We start from the raw sequence: 27,857 nt of genomic DNA, 5'->3' as shown, positions 1-27,857 counted from the left end.
TTTGGCATTTTCTAATCTAAGCCAGGGAAATGGCAAACTATTTCAATCTCTCTGATATGCATGATTGACTTCTGTGGCCCAAAACTGCTGAATGCATTTTTCACAATTCTTTTAGGGCAGTTTCGTAAGAGATCTGTGCCATCGGTACACAGAAAAATCAAATGTATAGGAATTAAATCTAATTACAAAAGCTTTACTGTAGAATCCATATTTGTGTCATCAAATCCCCAGAGAACTGGTTTAAAGTAAAGAAACCAGAAAAATTGAGGACTACATAAGGTAAGAAAAGGCTCTTGCAGGTACCCTTGAGGGGAGACAGCTAAAATCGGCATAGCAGTACCCCATTTACTGGTCCCCTACATGGCATGGTTTCATTATCCTCTGCTCTCCTGAGTCCCAGTCTTCTCTGACCCTTGTTATAACTGGCGATCAGAGGAGGCCAGGAGGCAAAAAGCTCAGAGGAACCAAGGAGTGCAAATGGCAGGATTATATCTCCATATACAGGGCATAATGTTTCAGTTAGCTCTCTCAAAATAGGAAATGTGACCAATCTGTAGTTTGTTTCCTTTTCTTAAGAAATAAGAAAATTAATATCAAAAATAAGCACACATTTTCCCATCCAAGATCAACAAATGGCCCCTTGGAATCCAGTAAAACCCAGGGCCCTTATTTATGAAATGCCACCTTAATCATCAGATAGAGCATTTGTAGTTGAAAATTGAAATTCAGGCTGGTTTATACTAGGAAAGTGATGTTGAGAAATGAAGAAGTTGCCTGGATAATTGCCTTTTATATGCAGCTAGAGGATGTATCTGCCAGCCATATTTTAACCTCTAAGTCTCAGTGAATAACACAGCAAATTGCTGGAAAAATATATGAAATAAACCTGATGTGTGTGTGTATGTGTGTACACAGATTTGAAATATATATCTATATATGGATATATAGATAGATTTGCACATATATGAGAAGTGCTTTCTATTTTTAGGATATGCCATTTGTATGCATATTTTTGAACTTCTTCAGCCACTGTTTCCTTCCCTTTTGCTGGGCAAGTTCAGGGTAGCTGTGTTTTCAGGGTTTTTTTTAATTTTCTGGCCTCCTCTGATTAAATAGCTTGGTGGTACCATCTTATAGCTGGTGTTCACAAGTAATGGGAGCTGTATATTCACATGCGGTTTTGAGACCCCTATAATTTGTTTGTGCCAAATATCAACTAAAGTAACTCAACGAAGAACAACATGCATCTGGAACATGTTGAAATGTGAAACCTCTAAATCTATAATTCGTCATGGAAACTCCACCAAGTCCATATATAGGTATATGCACACATATTCCTGCGCCCACACACACAAACACACACACACACACACTCCCCTCCCCCTCCCCCTTCCTCCCCTGGGCTGCAGTGCAAACCTTTTAAAATTGAGATTGAATAATTGCATATGGGCTTGGATTTTGAATAGTTATCTAATTACAGTGGCCTGATTCACTTATTTGAATGCTGTCTTCCCACAAATGTGTGTTCTTATTATTTATTCATTGCCTGCATTTTTTAAAATGTGCTCAGCGTTTTGTCCTAATTGTTTTTTCTAGGTAAAGTTCTAGGTTTGAAATTCTTTGTGTCATTTTAAAGGAAAGGAAGGGTGCTTTTATTTTCAGTTTTACATTTTCAGGTATTAAAAAGCTGATACTGAATGTGCTAACTATAGAAATTAGCTGCAGTATTTACTACAGCAGTGTAACTGGCTGTTGGTTTTTATGTTTATTCTTTAGCTACAGCTCCTTCTATCCATATCTGGGATGCAATTAACAAGCAAACTTTGTCAGTACTACGATGTTACCATTCCAAGGGAGTTTGTTCAGTAAGCTTCAGTGCCACTGGTAAACTGCTTCTCTCAGTAGGGCTGGATCCAGAACACACTATTTCCATTTGGAAGTGGCAGGAAGGTAAGAAAGTGCTTTTATTTTGTTTGTTCATTTTTCCCTCAAAATACATAAACATGTGCTAATAACCAACACTTGTTTACATTTCATATAGAATTTCTATATTAACTGTATTGTGACATTTTTTCCATCATTCTTGGGAAGCCGTGTGGCCTAGTGGAAAGAACCCAGGCCTGGAAGTAAAAGGACCTTGGTTCTAATCCCACCTCTGTCACTCGCCTGCTGTGTGACCTTAGGCAAGTCACTTAACTTCTCTGTGCCCCAGTTACCTCATCTGAAAAATAGGGATTCAATACCTGTTCTTCCTCCTAGATAGACTGTGAGCCCCATGTGGGACCTGATCATCTTGTATCTACCCCACCACTTAGTAGAGTGCTTGGCAAATAGTAAGCACTTAGAAATGCCACAACTATTATTATTATTAGTTGTAATAATAAAAATAATAATAAAGGTCACAATACTGAAAGGCAGTAGATATTTATTGCTGTATATGATAAGGCTGTCTCCTCCCATAATGCTTAGTTAAACATTGCCCCTTGCTGCCCTGTTAAATTTGTTAACCACAGTGCTTTTATCATAGACTGTGAGCTCCTTGTGGTCAGGGAACAAGTCTCTCAACTTTGTTGTAGTCTTCCAAGAGCTTAGTGCAGTGCTCTGCACACAGTAAAGAGCTCAATAAATATGATTTATTGATCTTTGGCAAGATCTTCCTGACATCTCTGTTCTTTTTTTATGGTATTTAAGTGCTTACTATGTGCCAGTAAATGTGCCACATCTACCCCCTAAGTGCTGGGGTAGATACAAGATAATCAGGTTGTCACCCCATTTCACTCCCATTTCACTCCCATATCCAATACCTGTATACCAGACTGATCCATCTTGTGTTTCTGTTTCTTAAATGTGCACTGATTAAACCACATCATTAGAGATTTTGCTTTGTGGTTCCTTTGAAACACTTTTTATGTCTACTTTGTGGTTACACTGTTTCTGCTTACCATTAAAGCAGCTGCTTGGTATCTTTCTGTCCCCTAATTTCCACATGTTCCATTCAGAGAAGTTTTGGGGTAATGAACCTTTCTTTTGTCATCTGATGTTAACTATGAAGCATAGATAGCATTGGCTGGACTCAAACTTAGTGTGCTCCCCAGTCTATCAATTATATTTATTGAGCACTTAGTGTACAGAGCACTGTACTAAGCACTTGGGAGAGTACAGTATAACAGTATAACAGAGTTTGTAAATATATTCCTTGCACACAATGGTATTTGTTATTGTGTCTGTTAAGCAAGTACTATGTGCCAGCCACATTCTAAGTGCTTGGATAGATACAAGGTAATCAGATTGGACACAGTCCCTGTCCCACAGAGCTGTCACTGTTGTAATTCCCATTTGACAGATGAGTGAACTGAGGCACAGATAATTTAAGTCACTTGCCTAAGGTGACTCAGACAGGTGGCAGAGTCGGGATTAGAACCTATGGCCTCCTGATTCCCAGGCCTCCTGACTCCCGTGCTCTATCCACTAGGCCATGTTGATATATCCCAATGAGCAAGAGATTGGTTTACCTACATATGGAGGTGCTCAGAGATGTTTCTGTTGCTCACTCTTGACTCTCCAGTCTCTAATCTGTGACTCACACAATTTTCCCGGCTTGGAATTCATTTTTTATAAGGTATTTATTAAGCTCTTACTATGTGCCAGTCACTGTTTTAAATGCTGGGGTAGATACAAAATAATCAGGTTGGATACAGACTATGTTCTTCCGGGGCTCGTAGTATAAATCCCCATTTTACAGATGAGGTAACTGAGGCACAGAGAAGTTATGTGCCTTGCCCAAGGACACACAGCAGACAAGTGGCAGAGCCAGAACTAGAACCAGATCCTTCTGACTCCCAAACCTATGCTCTATCCACTATGACACACTGTTTCTCATTCCCTCACTGTATCTTTCCCACTGCTTTCAGACTTGTTTATATTTCCCCTATTCTAAAAAAAACCGTCCCTTTTTTTTTAATTACGGGGAATTAAAATTAGTACTCTCCAAACTCCTGAGCGAGTTGTCTACACCCACTGCTTCAAGTTCCTCTCCTCCAGTTCTCTCCTTGACCCCTCCAATCTGTCTTCCCTCCCCTTCACTCCACAGAAATCACCCTTTCAAAGGTCACAAATGATCTTCTTGCCAAATCCAAAGGCCTCTACTCTATCTTAATCCTCTTTGACCTCTCAGCTGCCTTAGACACTGCTGACTACCCCCTTCTCCTGGAAACATTATCCAACCTCAGCTTCACTGACACTGTCCTCTTCTGGTTCTCCTCCCATTTCTCTAGCCACTCAGTCTCTTTTTGGCCTCCTTCTCTGCCTCCCACCCCCTAACTGTGGGAGAGTACAGTCCCTTAAGGTTCAGATTTACTCTCCATCTATACCTACTCCCTTGGAGAACTCATTCACTCACAGGGCTTCAACTACCACCTCTGTGCAGATGATTCATAAATCTACATCTCCAGCTCCCTCTCTGCAGTGTCGCATTCCTTCCTGCCTTCTAGATATCTCTACTTGGATATCCTGCCGTCATCTCAAATTTAACATGTCCAAAACAGAACTCCTTATCTTCCCACCCAAACCCTTTCCTCCCCTTTTCATTCAATAGTATTTATTGAGCGCTTACTATGTGCAGAGCACTGTACTAAGCGCTTGGAATGAACAAGTCGGCAACAGATAGAGACAGTCCCTGCCGTTTGACGGGCTTACAGTCTAATCCCCTTGACCTTCCCATCACTGCAGTTAGCACCATCATCTTTCCTGTCTTACAAGCCCATAACCTTGGCATTAGCCTTGACTTCTTTCTCTCATTCAACCCACGTGTTCAATCTATCACTAAATCCTGTTGGTTTAACCTGCACAACATCGCCAAAATCCATCCTTTCCTCTCCATCCTAACTGCTGCCCTGTTAATCCAAGCATTTATGCTATCCCACATTGATTACTGTGTCATCCTCCTTGCTGACCACCCTGCCTCCTCTCTCCCCACTCCAGTCCATACTTCACTGTGCTGCCTGGATCATTTTCCTAAAAACATTCAGTCCATGTTTCCCCATTCCTCAAGAAATTCCAGTGGTTGCCCATCCACCTCTGCATCCAACAGAAACTCCATACCATCAGCTTTAAAGCCCTCAATCTCCTCCTACTACAACCCAGCCTGCACATGTTGCTCCTCTAATGCCAACCTACTCATTGTACTTTGATCTCATCTATCTCACCGCTGACCACTCACCCATATCCTGCCTCCAGACTGGAACCCTCCCTTTTCATATCTGGCAGACAATTACTCTCCCCACCTTCAAAGTCTTATTAAAGGCACATCTCCTCCAAGAGGCGTTCCCTGACAAAGCCCTCATTTTCTCTTTTCCCACTTCCCTCTGCATCAGCTAGCCCCACAGCACTTATGTACAAACCTGTAATTTTATTTATTGATATTAATTTCTGTCTCCTCTTCTAGACTATAAGCTCATTGTGGGCAGGGAATGTTTCTGTTATATTATTGTGTTGTTCTCTCCCAAGCGCTTAGTGCAGTACCCTGAACACGTCAAGTGCTGAGTAAATATGATTGATTGATTGATTGATCTGGGAGACTACAGACTTCCCCGTAATTAAAGCCCTTCTGAAATTTCCCCTGCCTCCAACAAACCTTCCCTAATTAATTCCCAGCCCCTAAACTGTTTAAACCCATCAATTAATCCTAGCACTTACCTCAGTACTTACACATTTGCTTCATTTGAACATCAATTACTTTATATGTAAATTTTTTTATATCTATCCCCCCTGCCCTGTTAGAGTTTCAACTCTTTGTGGGCTGAGATTATGTTACCTCTTTGTTTAGCTCTTCCTAAGTGCTTAGTGCACTGCACTGCACTCAGATGCAATTACTACTTCTAATTTCTGATTACTAGAACTTTCTGGGAGGCAAGGTGCTTTTACTGTATCAAGATTGTATTGTATTGCCCAAAAAAAGGATGCCTTCTTTAATGACTTTTCTATTAATGGACCATCAAAAAATAGTAATCCTAGATGCATGGTAGGCTTGGTTTTTAAAAAATGTGATAATTTCTTGGAGCTTTGCCAATTTTAAAATATTTTCATCAGCAAACTTTATTTTCATGTAATTAACCAAATACCCCTGTGATGTTGTTTTCTTTGTTGCTAGGTGCCAAAATTGCCAGCAGGGCTGGTCATAATCAACGTATTTTTGTGGCAGAATTCAGACCCGATTCTGATACCCAGTTTGTTTCAGTGGGAGTGAAGCATGTGAGATTCTGGACCCTTGCAGGAAGGGCTTTGCTTAGTAAGAAAGGACTACTGAGCACCATAGAAGATGCCCGGATGCAGACCATGCTAGCTGTGGCATTTGGAGCAGTATGTACCATAATACAGTTAGACTATACACATATTTTTGATCTTCACTTTTCTCTTTGTACAGTGGAAACCAGATTACTCAAAATGGCCTTTCCTAATTAACTTGGGTATCTAGATACCTGAATTAATATAGTTTATATTCACTCATTGCTACTCTTCATACCAGATAATATTAAGTACATATTTATGCTTAATGAAAATCCACGGTTTATAAAAACAATGCCATGTTTAAAACCATATTTATTCCTTAGACGGTAATCTCCCTCATCAATAAGTCAAATGTAGGTGCTCTTGACTGACTCTTTGGGCTTTTGAAATACCCCTTAGAGTCTTCCTGTTCTGTATCAGGTGTGTTGAAACCAAAGATTTTTCTCCCAAACCTGCCGCGTTAGGGAATTTTTCTTGGAAAGGGGAATTCGTAGCCTGTCAGCTCAGGCAAGCATTTTCTGACTAGAGAATCCCAAAACTACAAGGTAAAATGTCACCTCCAACACAGGCGCCAACTTGGAGGAGGGACAATGGTGGCCTTCCACTTGCTCTCTCAGAATTTGGAAAGTGTGCATGGAGACATTCTAATAATAATAATGATAATAATACCGTAAGTCAAGCATCGTACTAAGCACTGGGATAGATTAAAAAAAGTTAAGCCCACTTCACCCTTGGTTAGTTGACTTAAGGGTTTGCTTCCCCCACTGCAGAAGGCAGTGGGGGTTTGTGAGGACAGCTGGGAACTCCTTGCACCCCTGGCTCTGAAGCAACTCCAGAAAGAACAAGTCAGGGGCTCCCCTTGTCCCTGTGGGGCTCCTGGGCCAGGCTGAAATGCTCTAGCCTACTAACCGAGTTCCAGAGCCCAACAGAGACTTCAGAATTGAGCCGGGATTTTTCATCTCCAGTGGAACCCAGTGAGAGACCTTTGCACTCCCCTCAGGCTCTGATGCTGGCTGGGGTGTTTTGATCTCCCATTCTGTCCCCAGGGCCAGCTGGGAGTTTTGTGGTGCCCCTGCTAGAGTCTGGGCCTGGGTGGTTTTATCTCCCAGCCCAGGCCCAAAACCCCTGAGAGCCCCCCCGGTCTCCCCACTCCCTGGAAACTCTGGCCCAAGTTCATCAAGGAAAAGGCGATGGGCCTTGCATCAAGTTGGGACACATTTATACTAGCCCTCATCCTTAGGACCACATAGAGCTTTTGTTCTTGAAGAGATTTGTGAACCTGTTCTTGATACTATGGAGGTAAAAGAACTGTGGGATATGCAAATAATGGTAAGTATTTCTTTTAAAAGTGATTTGAATTGTTTTACTAAGATCTCAAAATTAAGGCATCAAGATAGAAAAAATAGAGTTTGAAATATCAACCAGTTCCACTAACCACCGGAACATGAATTGAAAAAATATAAAAAATCAAGCTCAGATACAATCTTTTCCCTCTCCAGACTTAATCTTAGTTAAAGGATGTCCTCAATTTAAGATATTTTGAGTAGGTAGACAGCATTTACAACATTTCTAAATTTACACCCTGTTTCAGCTTTATAGCACATCTATTTCAGCTTTTACATTACAACAGTAATTTATATGTTATAAATTGTTCATATTAATGTCTGTCTCCTCCTTTAGACTTTGAACCCATTATGGGAAGGGGACTTGTCTGCTAATTCTTTTGTATTGTACTCTCCCAAGTGCTTAGTACAACACTCTGCACATAATACATGCTCAATAAATACCATTAATTAGTTCATTCATTCAATAGTATTTATTGAGCGCTTACTATGTGCAGAGCACTGTACTAAGCGCTTGGGATGAACAAGTCGGCAACAGATAGAGACAGTCCCTGCCGTTTGACGGGCTTACAGTCTAATCGGGGGAGACGGACAGACAAGAACAATGGCACTAAACAGCGTCAAGGGGAAGAACATCTCGTAAAAACAATGGCAACTAAATAGAATCAAGGCGATGTACAATTCATTAACAAAATAAATAGGGTAACGAAAATATATACAGTTGAGCGGACGGGTACAGTGCTGTGGGGATGGGAAGGGAGAGGTGGAGGAGCCTGACAATACTAGCCTTCTTTAGGGCAAACCTGTGGAGGAGCACAGGGACCCAGGAGCCACAGAAAAATGGGGAAACTCTGTAATGGGGAGGGGAAAGAGGAGGAAAAAGTGACAGAGATGTGGAGTGGAAGAAGCACTTGGGAATTATCTGAGAGGGTTGAGAAATCCATTTTACTTTTGATGAAGTGAAAGTCAGCCCTGCTGTTGTGGAACTTGTCTAGTTTAGTATAAATATGTTAACGTTCTGTATTATTCATCTGTGATTCTGAAAAATTTTAGTAAAAAGAGTATCTGAGTGTTTTGGAACTAAACACCCATTTATAAGTTTCTTCCTATGAAAACTGGACCCAGTTTTCAGGGATCACTGTACAGTTAAACTGAAAATTTCAAAAAGATCCTCTTTGCCATCACCCTACTGCATGTACTTGACCATTTTGTTTCAACACACCCACTTTGAACTCGTCTGCCCTTTAATTCCACACATAAAGATGTCCTGGCCCTCCCTTTTTTAAAAATTCCTTTTACCAGTCTCATTGGGAACCATGAGACCCTGCACTGATATCCCATGATGTTATCAAAATGGATCATTAATGCTTTTGAGCTGAAGGAAAGTCTGTTCTTGATGTAATCTCCTAAATGACCAACATTCTTCATAAATGTTGGCTTTTCTACTAACTGTAGTGTTCAAGCTGATGTTGTAAACCCCCTCATTCACACATTTTTAGATGCTAAAGAAAAACCACCACCATTGAAACCTATGGTTTCAATGACTATATGGCATAGGAAAGCCCATATCAATGATCTAAGTTTTCAGGCAACCTTTGACTTGTGTTCCACTCTGCCTTATAATATACCCCACTTGGAATGAGCTCACTGTACACAGGAAAGCCCATTTAATGACAGAAAAAATGACAGGTAGAACAAAACATCTAGGTTTTTGTAGACTTTACTGAATCACAGGCTCCATGGGCTAGTCCAAACCCTTCTTTATTTTATTAGTTGTTAATAACAACAATAGTAATAATAAAAATCTGAACTCTCTCTCTCCCACACCTCCACAATTACCTCACCCCATCCAAAAAAAAAGGCTGGGAATCCTCTAAAGAGTGAAAATATTCAACCTGATTAACTTGTATCTGCCCAGCTCTTAGAACAGTGCTTGACTCAGCACTTTACAAATAATAATAACTGTGGTGTCTGTTAAGCGCTTACTATGTGCCAGGCACTTTACTATATGCTGGAGTAGAAACAAGCTAATTTGGTTGAGCTCAGTCTCTGTCCCATATGGGGCTCACCATCTTAACTCCTATTTTACAGATGAAGTATTGGAGGCACAGAAAAGTGAAATAACTTGCCTAAGGTCACATAGTAGACAAGTGGGAGAGCAGGGATTATAACTTGGGTCCATCTGATTTCCAGGCCCATGCTGTATCTACTAGGCCACGCTGCTTCTACAATAATAATAATACTAATAGTAATAATAGTGTTCCCGACAAGTTAAGTAAAACCATCCAACTCATGTCTCCCAGGCCCTGTCCCTGGGCAATCCTGATGAACATTTGCATCTTCAGCCTACTCTGGGCTGGAATCTTGAATCAATCCACCCCTGGCAGTATCCCAGATTCTAATTCCTCTACCTCCCTCTGGGCCCCACTGATTTGGGATGATCCACCTCCCTGTGTCTGTGCAGGCTTCCGCTGCAGCCTCCAGACTGCCCCAAGTCCCTGGGATTTGGGGAAAGAAAGGCCCCATAGGTGCATCCTGCCACCTCATTGGAGCTCTGAGGAACTAGATTCTCCAGCTCCCACCCATAGACAGCAAGTAGTGGGCTGAGCCTCCAAGAAGCAGAATGTAGGCAGACTGGAAATGACAATGAAATTCACTGTCTGGAAACATTTTGTGCAGGAGTGTGATTTTTTAGTTGGGGAAAGTGGTTTTATTTGAATTATGTAGCAATTTAGTATTCTGAACTAACATAGCATTGTTGAGAGGGAATTTCTGGGGAGACTTTGAAATTAATTCCTTAAAAGAATCTATTTGCTAAGATCATGTTTGTTATAACCAGAGTGCTCTATAATTCCATACCTTTTTTTCCCCCTTTTTATGTTTTGCATTTCACAGAAACTGTGGAGAGGAAGGTAGTTTTCCTCCACACCCTCTTCTTTTTACCTCCCTGTGGAATTACTCCGTAAGTGGTAGTTGCCTGGCCCCCACTCAGAGACTCCCAAATGCCCCCTCCTCAGTTATAGATCAGTCAGTGTGTGTTGAGGACATAGGGAGCCCAAAGCACTCTATTAAGCACGTGGAAGAGAAAATAGGTGTTAAAGTGCATGTTTCCTGCCCCAAGGAGTTTACCATCTAAAAAGTGTGACAAGCAAAAAAAAAAAAAAAATTACAAAGAATGGGAGCAGGAAGAAGATTAAGATCATGATAATAATCATTGTGGTATTTAAGCATTTACTGTGTGTTACTATGTGCCAAGGACTGTACTAAGCGCTGAGGTAGATACAAGATAATCAGGCCAGACACAATCTCAATCCCATATGGAGCTCACAGTCTACTTGGAGGGAGAACTAGTATTTAGCCACATTAATCCCCACTTTAGAATAGGAAACTGAGACACAGAGAAGTTAAGTTTCTTGCACAAGGTCACACAGCAGACAAGCGATGGTGCTAGGATTAGAACCCAGGTTCCCTGCCTGCCAGGTCTGTGTGCTCTCGCTCCCCAAGGCCATGCTGACAGGAAGTTGCACAGTTGTCAGGATAGAGTAGCTGAAGAAATAATTGACTATACCATTAAATGTGAACTGTAAATAAGTGCTGAGCTTAGCTTATTGTGGGCAGGAAATGCTGCGGTTTATTATTGTACTGTACTTTCCCAAGTGCTTGGTACAGTGCTCTGCACAGAATAGGTGCTTAAGTGCGACTGAATGAATGAATGCTAAAGTGCTAAGGATGGCTATTGGGTTGGCACAACTAAGGGGTTGTGAAATTGCCAGGTGGAGGACAGAGTGTACCTTATGTCTTTGTTGATGGTGGCATCACTGTCCACACCTTCGGTTAGACTTTGTAAGTAAACATGGTCCCGCTGACTGTGAAGTTTATTTATGGATGCATAAGTGGCTGAAAAGCTGTTCTTGGGCCTCTAGGCCCCTGCTGTCAACAGGCCTTTGCTGCACTATTTGCAGGCTTAGTACCATGCAAGATGGAATATTCTGACCCTGGGCAGAAAGGTAATATATTCTATCCCCAGCCCCCATTGAAGCCCACAGAAGAATATCTTTGTGTATTCATGACGACCTCTTTCCCCAGGGAAGAGAGAATAGTGCTCATTTTGTTATATTCCACTAAAGAAAAGGTGGAACAAAGCACCTATAAAGAGCAGAGAATTGGAATTAATACTCCTTTTATAAACCAACCTTATGTTTCATAAAAAGATACTTTGCAACAATTATAATTAGGATAACGTGAGTGACCTTTTAGTCACAGACATACAGTATTTTTCTTCATCCTTTTTTGGTTATTGATTAATGAGATGTGTGACCTTGTGCTTCTTCAACCTGAAGAAATTCTGTTTGGCCAATTCTCAATTACCTGTGCTAATGCCTGGATTGTGTGAAATCCACAGGTAATTTAAAGGCTAACTGTAGATAATAGCTTAACCTCTTCTCCCACCTGCCAAAGAGCATGAAAGGATTCAAAGCTGGTCAGCAGGAGAGAGAAGGAACAGAAGCAGAATAGGCTCTTAAGTGATCCAGAGTTGACATTGAAGGATATTAAAGAACTGTATGTATTTCTTTTTACCTTGCTTGACTCCTATGATGAGTATATTTCTCCTCTCTTTCTCCCCCGCCCCACTTTCAGAATAACTTGACATTTACAGGCACTATCAGTGGAGATGTTTGTGTTTGGAAAGATCATGTTCTGTCCCGAATTGTGGCCAAAGCTCATAATGGACCCGTGTTTGCAATGTATACTACATTGAGAGATGGGCTTATCGTAACAGGTGGCAAGGAAAGACCGTGAGTTTACTCTTCATTGTTTGACAGTGTCACTGGTTATCACACCACGGCTTACTGAATAGAGCATGGGCTAGGAGTCATAAGGTCATGGGTTCTAGTTCTGGCTTCACCACTTGTCTGCTGTGTAATCTTGGGCAAGTCCCTTCACTTCTCTGGGCCTCAGTGATCTCATCTGCAAAATGGGGATTGGGACTGTGAGCCCCTCATGGGACAGGGATTGTGTCCAACTTAATATGCTTGCATCCACCCCAGCACTTAGTACAGGCTTGGCACATAGGTGGTTATAAAATACTGTTATCATTATTATTATAAGATCCATGTCCTGAATGTTTATACAGTTGTGTTTTATATCTCTCCTCACCTTGCCGCCCTGTACTCACTTCCCACTCTCGATGATCAGGTCTCCGCTCTCAACTCCACCCTCTCTACTCATCTCAACTCTCTCACCCCCCTTTCCCTCCGCCGCTCTCACTCCACTAACCCACAGCCCTGGATCACCTCCTCTGTCTGCCTTCTACTTTCCTATGATCGAGCTGCTGAGCGCTGCTGGCAAAAGTCCAAGCACCAAGCCGACCTCACACACTTCAAATTTATCCTTTCCTGCCTTAACTCTTCCCTCTCTTCCGCCAGGCAAAACTTCTCCTCCCTCATCGACACCCATGCCCGTCACCCCCGCCAATTGTTCCGGACTTTAGCTTTAACTTTAACTCTCTCCTTAGGCCCCCGTTCCTCCCCCTCCCCCATCTCTCACCCCCAATGATCTGGCCACCTACTTCATCACAAAAATCAACACAATCAGGTCTGAGCTCCCCAAAGTCACCCCTCCGCCTCTCCCCTCCCCCCACCCAACCCTCTCCCCTACTTTTCCATCCTTCCCTGCAGTATCCTCAGAGGAGATCTCCTCCCTCCTCGCAAGTGCCACTCCCTCCACCTGCACCTCGGACCCCATTCCCTCTCACCTTATTAAAAACATCGCCCCTGCCCTCCTCCCTTCCTTAACTTCTATTTTTAACCACTCAATCTCCAATGGCTCCTTCCCCTCTGCCTTCAAACATGCCCACGTCTCCCCCATCCTAAAAAAACCCGCTCTCGACCCCACTTCCCCTTCGAGTTATCGCCCTATCTCCCTACTACCCTTCCTTTCCAAAATCCTAGAACGAGTCATCTACAATCGCTGCTTAGAATTCCTTAACTCCCATTCTCTCCTGGACCCCCTCCAATCTGGCTTCCGTCCCCTCCACTCTACCGAGACTGCTCTCTCTAAGGTCACCTGTGACCTCCTTCTTGCCAAATCCAATGGCTCCTACTCCATTCTGATGCTCCTTGACCTCTCTGCTGCCTTTGACACTGTCGACCATCCCCTCCTCCTCCATACCTTATCTCACCTTGGCTTCAGGGACTCCATCCTCTCCTGGTTCTCCTCTTATCTCTCTGGCCGATCATTCTCGGTCTCCTTCGCAGGCACCTCCTCCCCCTCCCATCCTTTAACTGTTGGAGTTCCTCAAGGGTCAGTTCTTGGCCCTCTTCTGTTCTCCATTTACACTCACTCCCTTGGTGAACTCATTCGCTCTCACGGCTTTGACTACTATCTCTACACAGATGACACACAGATCTACATCTCTGCCCCTGTCCTCTCCCCCTCCCTTCAGGCTCGCATCTCCTCCTGCCTCCAGGATGTCTCCACCTGGATGTCGGCCCGCCACCTAAAACTCAATATGAGCAAGACTGAGCTCCTCATCTTCCCTCCCGAGCCCAGTCCTCTCCCAGACTTCCCTATCACCGTGGATGGCACGACCATCCTTCCTGTCTCTCAAGCCCGCAATCTCGGTATCATCCTTGACTCGTCTCTCTCGTTCACCCCACACATCCTATCCGTTACCGAGACCGGCCGGTTTCACCTCTACAGTATCGCCAAGATCCGCCCTTTCCTCTCCACCCAAACGGCTACCTTACTGCTACGGGCTCTCGTTATATCCCGGCTAGACTACTGTGTCAGCCTTTTCTCTAATCTCTCTTCCTCCTCTCTCGCCCCGCTCCAGTCTATTCTTCACTCTGCTGCCCGGCTCATCTTCCTGCAGAAACGATCTGGACATGTCACTCCCCTTCTTAAACACCTCCAGTGGTTGCCTATCAACCTCCGCTCCAAACAAAAACTCCTCACTCTAGGCTTCAAGGCTCTCCATCACCTTGCCCCTTCCTACCTCTCCTCCCTTCTCTCTTTCTACTGCCCACCCCGCACGCTCCGCTCCTCTGCCGCCCACCTCCTCACCGTCCCTCGATCTCGCCTATCCCGCCGTCGACCCCTGGGCCACGTCCTCCCGCGGTCCTGGAACGCCCTCCCTCCTCACCTCTGCCAAACTAATTCTCTTCCCCTCTTCAAAACCCGACTTAAAACTCACCTCTTCCAAGAGGCCTCCCAGACTGAGCTCCCCTTCTCCCTCTACTCCCTCTACCGCCCCCCCTTCACCTCTCCGCAGCTTAACCCTCTTTTCCCCCCATTCCCTCTGCTCCTCCCCCTCCCCCTTCCCATCCCCTCAGCACTGTACTCGTCTGCTCAACTGTATATATTTTCATTACCCTATTTATTTTGTTAATGAAATATACATCGCCTTGATTCTATTTAGTTGCCATTGTTTTTACGAGATGTTCTTCCCCTTGATTCTATTTATTGCCATTGTTCTTGTCTGTCTGTCTCCCCCGATTAGACTGTAAGCCCGTCAAATGGCAGGGACTGTCTCTATCTGTTGCCGACTTGTTCATTCCAAACCCTTAGTACAGTGCTCTGCACATAGTAAGTGCTCAATAAATACTATTGAATGAATGAATGAACGAATGAATAACTGAGGCTGACAATTTGTACTTCCTCCATCTTATCATTTTGGCCTTCTCTTTGATTCTCTGCCTCTACTCTCCTCCCTTCCCCTTCTCTTGGCTGCTCTTATGTAATCATCACTGTCAATGGTATTTATTGAGTACTTCTTCTGTGCCAGCACCATATTGAGTGGTTGGAGAGTACAGTAGAATTAATGGACATGATCCTTGCCCTAAAGGAGCTCAGTGGGGAAGATCAATATTAAAACACATTTCAGGCTACATAAGTGGGGAAATATAGTCAAAGCTCTTTGAAAAATATCAAGAGGAATATAGGTTGATTTGTTTAATCTGTTTTCTCTTTCCAAATCCTATTATTTCTTCTCTCACCTTCAAATATTTCTATTCTTTTTCCAATGCTTGATTGCTTCTGTTTTCTCCTTTCATTTGAATCTGTACTGCTTTTTTCTGTACTATTTTCTTGTCATTTTTCTGCCTAGTGCTTATTGCTTTCTATTTTTTTTTTGCCTAGCCCTTTTGTCTGAAATACCAATTGATTGTTACATAGCTAATGACATAGTAATACGTGGGTGTTTGAGATACAACATAAAGATGATTGTCTCCTTAATTCCCAGGAGTTGTCCAAACCCAGAGTTCATGTGATTCTGCAGGTCTGTGTCCCCCTTCAGAACTTTTCCCCATCTGAACATCCCATGCTGGTGCAAGAGGAAAGGATAAGGGAAAAAGGAGAGCAGTGGAGTACCTGTTGAGGTGCTGGTCTCCGGGGCTCCATGTAGTGCCCTCAACCGGGTTAGCACTGATGCTGTGGGAAACATTGAGAATCTAGGTGGCTTGTCCAGGTGCCCCTGCTGCTTAATTGCCAGATTGTCGATGCTATGAGCCATGGGAGGCAGCAGGTAAACTCCAAGAAACTGGGCCACGCATCCAGGAACCCTCCAGCACACTCCCACCACTTGTAATAATAATTGGGATATTTGTTAATTGCTTTACCATGTGCCAAGTATCATACTAAGTGAAAACAAGATAATCAGGCCAGACACAGTTCCTGTCCCAGATGGGGCTCTGGCTCTAAGTAGGAGGGAGAAAGGGTATTTAATCCCTCTTTTACACAGAGGAAACTGAGGTAATAGAGAAGTGATGTGACTTGCCCAAGGTCACAAGTCAGGCAAGTGGCCGAGCTGGGATCAGAACCCAGGTCCTCTGACTCTTAGGCCCAAGCACCTTCCACGAGGCCAGGCTGGACCTCGTGTAGGTCGTGTAGGTTGGTGTAGGCAGAGGAGTTGCTGGTGCTGGGGAGGGGCAGTTGGGATTGCAGCTCTTCGGAGTCATTTTCCTTCTAAACAGCAAGTAACAGAGGAGGGTTCTGTTCTCCAAACTTCCAAGGCAGAGTGCAAGAGGCCCTCTCTTCCTTTATCATAGCTATTTTAGGGAATAGGCTTTTAAAGATCTACTTTGAGATCAATATGAAAAAAATACTTCTGGAAAAAGAAAATTCAAGAAATTTGTGAGAACTCTAGTACCAATAAAAGTATACATGTTCATTGCTCTCGGCACTTTTAAGGGGTACTTTTATCAACTGGTTCAAATTAAAAGAGTAAGGCTTGAGTAGATGATGAATGAATGGGTGTGGCTGATGGAAAAAGGTATTCTCCTAATGAACATGTATGTCATAATACCTATGAATTGAATTTTTACCCTGATAAATACATTAAAGATATAAATATAAATTGTATCTGAATTGAAAGAAAATTAAGCTTATGTTCTTTTTTTCCTTCATATCACTTAAGGGTCGGGTGCTAACTTGATTTGGGCTAATATTTTCCTAGATCAAAAGAAGGAGGAGCAGTTAAATTGTGGGATCAGGAACTGAGGCGGTGCCGTGCCTTCAGACTAGAAACGGGACAGTTGACTGACTGTGTTCGTTCCGTGTGCAGAGGCAAAGTAAGACATCTTTCTTCTATCTATAGGATTAGGTAGCAAAGGGTGGTGAGAGGTTCATTAACATCCTCCTCACCTAGTTATCGTGGGCCCTTAGTGAGCAGAGCTCTGTTCTTAGGTAAAAGGGCAAAGATTCAATTCTGAGATATTACTACGTACACTTTCCTTGGACATATACCTCTTTTCCATCAGCCACACCCATTCGTTTATCATCTGCTCAAGCACAAATCTTGGTTTGGTCCACTGGGCAAACGAAAACTCCACTCAGATGTTCTCTGCTTTGGCTTGTGTGTGCCTTCTTTGGCTCAACTGTTTGATGTCTTGGGCCAGTACTTCTCTACTCACACTGTTGTGTTTGCTGATAACACATTTACATGTGTACTGACAGAGCTCAAATCTGTCATATTCAAAATGACGCTACTAACAGGGAGGTCCTATCCACATATGAAAATTATGCACAACTGACAATCCTCTCTAGGAACCATCTGTAAAAGGGTCTTTTACTCATCAGGGAGAAGAGTGCCATTTTAACCCTAATACCACATATTGGGATGGCATGGCTCTACAGCTATAGTGCCTGGCTCTTTTTGGAGCTCTGGAGCAGGCTGCTGCCTCCACCAGACATCTCACAGAACTGGGTGCCAGGACTGGGCCTGCCGGCACAGTGTTAGCCTGCCGCAGAGTTGCAGATGGTGGGTGCCGTTGTGCCATTGAGCCTATGGGGAGAATCAGCACAGGCAGCACCCCCGAAGCACCTGTCAGCAACACAGCAAGCAGCCTATCCAGGGCCCTCAACCTGACAGGGAGGATGGGCACTGACTCTTAAAAGGCCATGGACCTGATCCCATAACTCCAGGGCCCCCTCAGGGTCTGGGAAGCTCCACTGGGACTCTGGGGCCTGAAGCGAGGCCCAGGGAGGGGACAGAGCCACACGGCTCAGCTCACCTTCCCCTTCCTCTCCTTTCTCTTTGCCTTCTCCCTCCCCACTTTACCTCCTTTCTTTCTACTGTTTACCCTCCCCTATTCCTTCTTCCCTTCACCCTCTCCCCTTCCCCTCCCTTCTCATCTTCCCTTCTTCACCCTTCTCTCTCCCTCCTTCCTTTTTCCCTCCCCCCTCCTCCTCCTTCCTTTGCCTTCTCCTCTCCTCCCTCTTCTCCCTTTTCCTCCCCTCCCTTCTGTTTCCTTTTCCCTTCCCTGTTGGCAGCAACAGCTGTTGCATTGAAGCAGCTCTGTGGTACAAAGACACATTCCCATTACACCATGCGCAGTAGCCAGGGTTGGTCTTTGCAACCATAAGGCACTCTGTAGCCCACAGTTAGACTTTTACCAGTTTATCTAGCCAGTCATAATGACAGTGATTGCCCTAAGATACGTGGTTTGTACTGTATTATGGCAAGAATAAAATTATCATCTGTATTTCAGGGAAAAATACTTGTTGGGACAAAGAATGCCGAAATAATTGAAGTTGGAGAGAAAAATGCAGCATGTAACATCCTAATCAATGGTCATATGGATGGACCCATCTGGGGGCTGGCAACGCATCCCTCAAGAGATTTTTTCCTTTCTGCCGCAGAAGATGGCACAGTCAGACTCTGGGATATTGCTGACAAAGTAGGTGTAAGCAATTTAGTAAACAAATACAGTTTCCAATAAGCAGTGAAAGTCCCGGATTTATTTTCATTTAAATAAGGCCTAGTAGAAAAAAGCATGGGCCTGGGAGTCCGAAACCCTTGGTCCTAATCCCGGCTCTGCCTCTTGCCTGCTGTGTGCCCTTGGGAAAGTCACTTAAATTCTCTATGCCTTAGTTTCCTCAACATTAAAATGGGGACTCAATACCTGTTCTCCCCCCTACTTAGACTGTGAGCCCCCCATTATAGAGGGACTGTGTCTGACCTGATTAACTTATCTGCCCCACTGCTTAGAAAATTCTTGACACACAGTAAGGGCTTAATGCATACCATTAAAAAAATGAAGGTTACTTATTTTTGCAGAAATTTAGCCATTTTGAGGGCAAATAGTTGTTTAATGTTTCTATGGCCTATTTAGACTAATTTATTCCTCTGTGACTTTTCTGTCCTTTTAAAGAAGATGTTAAATAAAGTCAATCTGGGACATGCTGCCCGTACTGTCTGCTACAGCCCTGAAGGGGATATGGTAGCCATTGGAATGAAAAATGGAGAATTTATTATATTGCTGGTGACTTCTCTAAAAATATGGGGGAAGAAAAGAGATAGAAGATCTGCAATCCAAGACATCAGGTCAGTAAGTTTTCAAGGTAGGTCAAAATGACCCTGGTAACATGTATTCCACTATTATTATTATTCTTCAAGAAATGCTAAGTCATTAAACAAATTCCTATTGAACCCAAAAATGATTTTGGTCTCAGTGTGAGTAGCCCAATTGCACTATGAGTAAGTGAAGTTTAATTAGTAGGTATACAGAACATTCTGACCTTGTCTGCGTTGTTAAAACATTTGAAATCAACCCCTCAAAATAAATTTCAAGTCTGAAACTTTCCGAGTGTGATTTTATACCTTCCCCCTGTTTGTGCCTTAAGGAAACATGCCTTAGAGAGATAGAATAGAGTTCCACATGAGTCTGAAACAGAAAAAATGGCAAATGAAGATAAAAATGGAAATTAGGCAAAAAGAGGCATTCAGGTGAAACAAAACTAAAAGAAAGCAAGACCAAACCATATTTGGGTCAAGCACTGAGAAAGATGACTTGATAAGGAGACTAACTCAAGATCTTGAAAAGAGGAAGATTGAATGAAGGAGCCACAAAGAGATGTACTGGAGGAAGGAGGAAATGTGAGATTTCAGAGGTGTGAGGTAAAAGCCAAGAAGATAGATTTGAATATCATCCATATAGAGGTGGCAGTTGATGCCACGGGGGTGGATGGAGACCCAGGACAGAGCCTTGAGAGAATCCCATGGTTGGGGAGTAGAAAGCAGAGGAAGAGCTGGCTGAAGGTCAGCTAGAAAAGAAAGAGAAGAACCAGTTTAGTAGCGTTTCCAAGAGAAGGAAGGGTTCATGGTGTCAAAGGCACCTGAGAAGACGAGGACTCTTTCGACTAGAGTTGGTCCATTAGACTTGGCATTTAACACATTGGTGTCCCTGGAGAAAGCTGTCTCGGCAAAGGGAGCGGAAGCTGGAATGTTGAGAGTCAAGAGGGGAGTTTGGAAGAGAGGAAGTGGAAGTAGCAGGTGATTACAACCCATCTGAGGAGATTGACAAGAAAGGGAGAAAGAAGAGGAGGGATAGCTAGCTCTATGGTACAGTGGAATCCAGAAAAGGTATAGCTGACCTCATTTTTTTTTTCCCATTCACATCTTCATCCTGGGATCTTAGAAATGTCATTACTGGGTCAGACAAGTGCTTATCCAGCCTTAATACTGTAGTTTTCAATGGGGACACAGGATGCTTGGAGGAAATGTTATCACAGTTGCCCTGTTTGATATCAGTCAATCAGTGGTAATTATTGAGTGCTTACTGTGTGCACTGTGCTTGGGAGGGTAAAATGCAACAGAAGTTGGTGGACACGTTCTGTTCCCTGCCCCCAAGGAGCTTAACTTTCTCTAGAGTAATCAATAACAGATCTGAAGTCCATAAATTTATCCAAACCCTTCTTGGATCTAATCTGCAGTTGTGCAAGCTACCTCTGCTTTCTATTTCAATATGAGAACAGTAACCAAACCTTCACTGTTTGGATCCTGTATTTTCTGTTAAGTACAAGGCAGTCTTTCTGTATTTATTGCATTATCTGAAAAGTGTGACATCTAGTTTCAAAAGATAGAATAGAAAAACCAATGTTTGTAATACTTCAACTATTTTATGCACGTACTCACATCTTCTGCTTTACCTTGCATATTCAGATTTAGCCCAGATTCTCGTTATTTAGCTGTGGGTTCCAGTGAGAATGCAGTGGATTTTTACGACCTGACATTGGGCCCTGCCCTTAACAGAATCAGTTACTGCAAAGACATTCCGAGCTTTGTCATTCAAATGGACTTCTCAGCCAATGGTTGTTATCTTCAGGTACAGTGACCCTTCCCTGGATATATTTCACTTGTTTGGGACATTTTGTCTTTGTAATCCAGGCCCTTTTGGTAGCTTTTCCGAGATTCTGAAATTGGACTTTTAGCTGCCACTTTGTTTATTTCTACATTATTTGTGAATCATTACTTCATTTCCTGGGGAATGAGAGAACAGATTTTTGGGAGTGACCCTTCTGTTTTAAACTTCTGTTGAAACAATTAGTGATCACATTCTTAGAATTAACTGTAATCTTACAAAGACTTAATCTTTTAATTTTTTTTAAAGGTTTCCACTGGATCATACAAACGGCATGTCTATGAAGTGCCTTCAGGGAAGCAGCTCACAGATCAGGCTGCCATCGACAGAATAACTTGGGCCACGTGGACAAGGTAACAGATTCCGGGCTTTAGTTCAAAGAACTCCAATAGCAGTTGATTAGAAGACTCAAAACTTGGGAGAGGTCTAGCTGCCCGAAAGCAGTGAAGCAGGAACGTTCCCATAGATAGACTGAGTTTTGTGTCTGGATTACACCACACCCTCAAGAGGTTTCTCTGTGTTCTCCTAACAGGAGCTTTAGAGAGGGAATGTAAACATGCCAAGCTGCACTGTGATTATTTCCTTGGAGGCTTGATATCCTTCTCGTTTTCCTTCTCCAGTATTCTAGGGGATGAAGTGATTGGAATTTGGTCCAGACATACAGAAAGAGCTGATGTCAATTGTGCCTGTGTCTCTCATTCGGGAATTAGCCTTGTGACTGGGGATGACTTTGGCATGGTCAAGCTCTTTGACTTTCCGTGTCCTGAAAAATTTGTAAGTGCATGTTTTGGTCTAGTATTTGTGTTGTGAAAGAATCACACCCATTTACTGCACAGTCCAGTACTTCGCTTCCTAGATTGGCATCAGGGGCTTCTGTTTTTTGTGGTCAGTTGGCAAGAAGTTTCTCAAGTGCTTTTACTATCTCCACTGACTTTTAATTCAACTCTCCCTATGAAACCAGTTAGTTACATCTAGATTTCCATCAGTTTTTGGAAAGCAATGGATTATGTTCCAAACTCTATGTAGTTCTCCTGTTAAAACTGAACAGAGAACAAACGGCTTGGGTGCAAAAAAGGAAGAAAAGAGTACATAGAAAGTTGAATCAAGTAAAATCATGTTGGATGTCTGGGAAATTATTATTGTTACAGGCATGGAGAGTCTGTTATAGTGTACTCTCCCAAGTGCATAGGACAGGGCTATGCACACAATAAGTTCTCAGTAAATGTGATTGAAGAAAAAGATGATGTGTCAAGTTGTAAAAGTAGGACACATGCGACTTGATAAACAATTTAGGTGAAGAGATGGAAGATTTATTTAGGGAACTCAAAAGTGTTGCATGTGCATTATATATTGCAATATGTATGTTGCTTTTTAGGTGGGCTACACTGGCTTTTGGCTTGTGATGCGTGTATCCCTAGCTGTCCCCCATATTGAATATTTGTGACTTTTTTCCAAGTGGCCAGTCACCCTGCACTTATGAGGTGTATTTTTTTTTAAATCGAATTTAAGTGCTTATGATGTGCCAGGCACTGTTCTAAGCACTGGAAAAGATACAAGTTAGGTTGGACACAGTCCCACATGGGGTTCTCAGTCTTAAAATCCCCATTTTCCAGATGAGGTAATTGAGGCCCAGAGAAGTGACTTGCCCCAGGTCACAGAGCAGGCAAGTGGTGGGATGGGATTCGAACCCAGGTCCTTCTGACTCCCAGGCCTATACTCTATCCACTAGGCCACAGCTGCTTCTTTGGTCATATCTCCAAATTTGAACATCTGGAATTCTCATCTTGTCCACAAAGATGCTAGTTTCCTCATTCATTTAGTAGTCTTAGAAGGTTTCATGGGCATGCTTTTGACCTCTCAATTTAACTTACATCATAAATGTTGAGTATAACACTTCATCCAATTGTGACTTACACCAATTTGATTTTTGTTTATGCTGTCTTCCTACAGGCAAAATACAAAAGGTTCCTAGGTCATTCAGCCCATCTGACTAATATTCGATTTACAAATGGGGATCGGCATGTAGTTAGTGCTGGAGGTGATGACTGCAGGTTCGTATTTCCCCTGTACTCAAAAAGTGAATGAAAAGAATGCCCTTTATGGTGACTATAAAACTAGCTGAAGAAAATATTTAACTAGTTGCAGAATTTGCTGTTAGTTTCTTCAACAGCATAATGGGTTTTTTTAAAAATACTCAAAATTACTAGGAAAACACTTTGAAATCTTAAGTGGCAGTAGGCTTTTACTGAACTCACAAGAATTTCTCTCTTTAAAACAGTTTATTTGTTTGGAAATGTGTGCACATGCCTCACTGAAGGAGCCTGGAAGCTTCGCAAAAAGGATACTGCTTGAAACAAGTCTAAGAGACCCAGGCCTTCAGTGCCCTGCATGCTCCAAAAGTGGTGCTGACCCAAGAGAGAGAACAACTGAGGAAAGATGGCTTAGCTACCGTAGGTGCATAACCATATTGAAACCACATACTGCCAGACATCCAAGCATCCAAGTACATGCAGCACTGGGGATAATTGGGCAGTTCACGGTAGCAGACAGGATTTTGGGTTACCATGTGTTACTTTCAGGGCTCATTTTGTGCCAGAACTGAGGTGCAGCCCCTCTTTCCCTCATCCTTCTATCGATATACAAGCTCTTCTTGGAACCTGATCTTTCCTACAAGATGAGTACACTTTTTTCTTTATACCCTTAGCATGATCATTTTTTTTATTTGTTCTGAAGGCTTCATCTTGCTAAGGAAAGGAAACTGAGCAGCTAGGTCCTTAGTCATTTTTTGTCATTTCCCAAAATTGGTATAATTATGTAGCAGAAAATCTGAAAGGAACATAAATTGTATTAATCATAAGGAGATTCAGGACCTGGGTCATGATCACATTAGAATTAATGTTATTGAACATGCATGAACCCAGTCTTTAAAAGGGAAGTATTTTTGTTCTCAAATAGTAAAGTGTACACAAGAAACAGGTCTGATCACTCTGCGAGTGCCTTGTCCACAATCCAAAAGTCTAATTCCAGTTTTTGCCTTGTGAATAAACCATTCACAGCCAGTGCTTGGCATAGAGTAAGTGCTTAATAGATACCACTATAATAATTATAAATAATTGAATTGCCATAAGTTATGTGAGCTATCGGTCTTCTATTTAAAAGAGGCAAAGGACATAAGGTTAATAACAGAAAACTTAAATCAGTAGGCATTGTCATGTTTTGGGGGGACTGAACATTCGATCACTCAACAGGCTAGTGTAGTATTTGGCCTGGAATAGTAATACATGGAAGACTTGACTGAACCTGAATCTATATTCTTAGAACCATTTTTAAACTAATTAGCAAATTTAGAATATTAATTGATCAGCTGGGATTTATTAATCTTTGGCTAAAAGATTATATGTAGTACGTAGCATTGAAAGTAGCCAAAAATAAAACATTTTATAAACCTACTGAGCTTCTGGAATAAGCTGCATTAACTACATTCTAGGTGGGGAGAATGAATCTTATATCCATGGGAAAGATTCATGCAACAGATGCCCTACCATTCTGCAGTGTTTTCCAAAATAAATCAAAGGTGAGTGCAAGTTTTTCCCTGGAACTGCGTGGTTGATTGGAGTTGGGCAATGAAACTAAAATTAAGCCCACCCTTCCTGTGGATAAGTAAAAGAGCAAGTCTTGAGTAGTTGTCTTTAACATTGGAAAAAGAAAGGCCTGCTTAAACTGATTCCCTGGGGGAGGTGTTGGGCACTTAGAAAAGGTCCAGTAACTCTTTCAGGGCTCTTAAAATATACCTTTTAGAGAGTTACCATTTCAATATATTAGGTTATCCCAATTGCTTGAAAAGTTGATGTAATTTACAGAAATTTTGACCTGGGGTACATATAGCTTTGCACAATAGGACCAAAGCTGATTCAGTACAACAAAACTTGAACTTTACCCTCTGCTCTATGTATCATTTTGTTGCAGATGAAATTTTTCCTCAATAATCATTTTTGTGACCCATTTCATCAAAGCAGATCAATAGCTGGCCCTAACATTTCTACATTTCAGCCAAGATTGGTACCTTAGAACCTTCCTCCTACCAGTTCCCCTGATCAGGACTCCAGGCTAACCTGGGCAAACACTCCTTGTGTGGCATTGCACAAACCTGCAGCTCTGTAACTGATTCCACTGCCCAGGTTCCTAAGGCCTGCAGGAGACTCAATTCAACTTTTAGTCCTTTAGACATCCTTTAGAAATGTTAAAGACTTTCAAGAAAGTGGTATGGGGCATTAATTATTACATGCTTTCCTCAAACAGCTTTTTTCCATAGATTCTTAGATCCTAAAGACATCTCTTTAGTGTGCTATTATTTGGCACCTTTTACCCAAATCTCATTAGGAAGCTCCTTGTGGGCAAGGAACTTGCCTGTTATAACATACTCTCTTAACTGCTTAGTACAGCGTTCTACACACTGTAAGAACTCAAATACCATTGATTGATTATAGGCAACCCAAAAGTGAAAGGAAATCTTCCTTAAACTGAATTTAATAGCCAGTTCATTAGTCGTAAATGTTTCAGAGTGGAGGGGAGGGTGGAATTGATCAGGCTTTTGCTCAATTCCACTCTACGTAGAGGCAGTAAGGCCTAAGGGAGCCTGACTCCTCCCCAGAACTCACAACTGTTCTGATTATTTTTCCACTATGACTTCCAAAGATTTGAGTTAAAATACAGCTGCCTATGGCTTTTAAATAAGATATGTCCAAACAGTTTCTAAAATTAAACATATTTACAGTAGCATTATGAGAATTCTATAAAAAGCTGAATCAGGGATGAACCTATGGGTCTCAATTTCATACAAAAGACTCCTTTATTTTATAAGAGACTGGTTTGGGAATTTGAGAGCTTATGCTATTTCATTTTAGGGATTCATAGATGACTTGCATTAATCAGGGTTGGGGGTAAACTAGCCTTAATTGTCATTAGTCAATTTCAGCCTTTGAAACATGTTGCTGACTTGGGAGTCATTGTGTGGCCTTCTTCCTGAATGCACTAGCCATTAGACTAAGGGAAATATAAACATTTCAAGCCACATCTAGAAACTGCCATATATTGACTTACTATTTTTAGCCTAGTGAGTTCTTTTATGGACACTTTGTGATTTGATTTTTCTGAAGTTCTATTACCCCTCTGTATGTTGATGATAAATTCACACAATGAGCAGGCCAAAGTCTACTATGCACTCACTCTTCTTACCAATCACTGTGCTGTACTACTGTCAAACCCACACTTTTCCCTTTGTAGTCTTGTTCTGTCTCTGTTCCAGTCAAATTTGGACCACACCCAAGCACACACCGAACGGCTATTTGTGACTTCTGCTACAGTACAATTCAGCTCACCAAGAGGCCATAGGTAATTGAATTCACAAAATATAAGTACCGTAGTATACTTTAGGATCCGAGAATAATTACACATACTTTACTGTCATCTTATCCAGTTCAAACCATGTTAGAATTGCTACTCCCCAATTTCTGCCCTTTAAATTGCAACTAATTTGGACACTAGACCTTGCATTCACTCTCTGGAGTATCTCATTTGTCAAAATTAATTAATTGTAGGAACACTTTTTTGAATTAGGAAAAGAAAGTATAATTTCACACAAGTTTAAAACTGCATTTGTGTGAAAGCTATGGTGCTATTATTACCATATGCTTTATCTTTTAGCCCTTTTTCCCCCCTCTCAAAAAAAGTTCCATATCCCATTCTTGTGGACAATGTAGCTGCATTGTGCATGTTGAGGGAGTTCAGTACAATTTAGTGGAATTACTTTTTTGTGGTGTTCTCCATTCTTTAAAGGAAACTTGTATGGGTTAAGAAGCTTAAAAGGGAGGGAGCATATCAGATTAGAAAGCCACATCAGTATATATTGGTCTATGGAAGAGAAAATCATGTCATCTGGGTTTCCCAATAATTTTTTTTTTTTGCTACATCAACTACTGATAAAACACATTCTCATGAAAAATGTTTTCTTCTTTTAAGCCATCTATTCCACCTTAAAGAAAAAAATCCCTGTTCATTTACTGTAAAATTATTTTTAGTTTTATCCTGAAGTTTTTACACTGACAATCTTCCTTGCTGTAACCAAAAGAAAAAGAAAAAAAACACACTGTACATTAACACAGTAGTCCAAAGGTATGTTCCTGTTTTCCTGTAAGGATCCTGTTGTTTCATTGTGCTCCTCAGCTGAACAATTTGGGTATCTAATCCCAGCTAGTATATGCTGTAGTTATGTCTTTTTAAACTATGTTAAATCTGCTTTTAAACATATTGTTTTTTTAAAAAAATGAATCTGAACAACCTGCATTTTCTGCTCAACTGTTAATGTCTTGGAGTGTTAATATCTATATTTGTTAAATTTGAGTTTAAGAACCATCCTCAGTAAATAATGTTTTCTGATATCCATGTAAATACTTGTAAAGAGCATCTTTTGTATATTTTTGTGAAAAATGTAGTTCCCTTAAAGATTTAATAAAAAATTTGTTATTAAATAGCAGCCATATTTCATATTTTAAATATTGAATCCCTGGCCAAGCCTTTCACTGCAAGTACC

At 41.9% G+C, this 27,857-nt stretch overlaps 1 protein-coding gene across 6 annotated transcripts in view; it reads left to right on the top strand.

Annotated features, from left to right (window-relative positions):
• EML5 (EMAP like 5) overlaps positions 1 to 27,795 on the top strand; it is a 169,951-nt gene extending 142,156 nt beyond the window's left edge. For 4 of the 6 annotated variants that reach the window (XM_029059538.1, XM_029059460.1, XM_029059385.1 and 1 more), the window contains 11 exons: positions 1,777 to 1,950; positions 6,149 to 6,357; positions 12,267 to 12,424; positions 17,083 to 17,197; positions 18,617 to 18,805; positions 19,280 to 19,452; positions 21,070 to 21,232; positions 21,518 to 21,621; positions 21,889 to 22,042; positions 23,219 to 23,319; positions 23,547 to 27,795. In XM_029059538.1, coding sequence (XP_028915371.1) covers positions 1,777 to 1,950; positions 6,149 to 6,357; positions 12,267 to 12,424; positions 17,083 to 17,197; positions 18,617 to 18,805; positions 19,280 to 19,452; positions 21,070 to 21,232; positions 21,518 to 21,621; positions 21,889 to 22,042; positions 23,219 to 23,319; positions 23,547 to 23,583 — 1,577 coding nt within the window. In that variant the 3' untranslated portion in view covers positions 23,584 to 27,795. Of the gene's footprint in view, positions 1 to 1,776; positions 1,951 to 6,148; positions 6,358 to 12,266; positions 12,425 to 17,082; positions 17,198 to 18,616; positions 18,806 to 19,279; positions 19,453 to 21,069; positions 21,233 to 21,517; positions 21,622 to 21,888; positions 22,043 to 23,218; positions 23,320 to 23,546 lie in introns of those variants that run through there. The other 2 variants (XR_003757763.1, XM_039911763.1) reach the window with 2 other exon arrangements.
• Positions 27,796 to 27,857: the final 62 nt, after the last annotated feature.

Source organism: Ornithorhynchus anatinus, chromosome 1, assembly GCF_004115215.2.
Source record: "Ornithorhynchus anatinus isolate Pmale09 chromosome 1, mOrnAna1.pri.v4, whole genome shotgun sequence".
In the NCBI taxonomy this organism is placed as follows: Eukaryota; Metazoa; Chordata; class Mammalia; order Monotremata; family Ornithorhynchidae; genus Ornithorhynchus; species Ornithorhynchus anatinus.
Note: the sequence above shows the minus strand (reverse complement) of the source record. Positions and strands in the feature narration are given on the sequence as shown.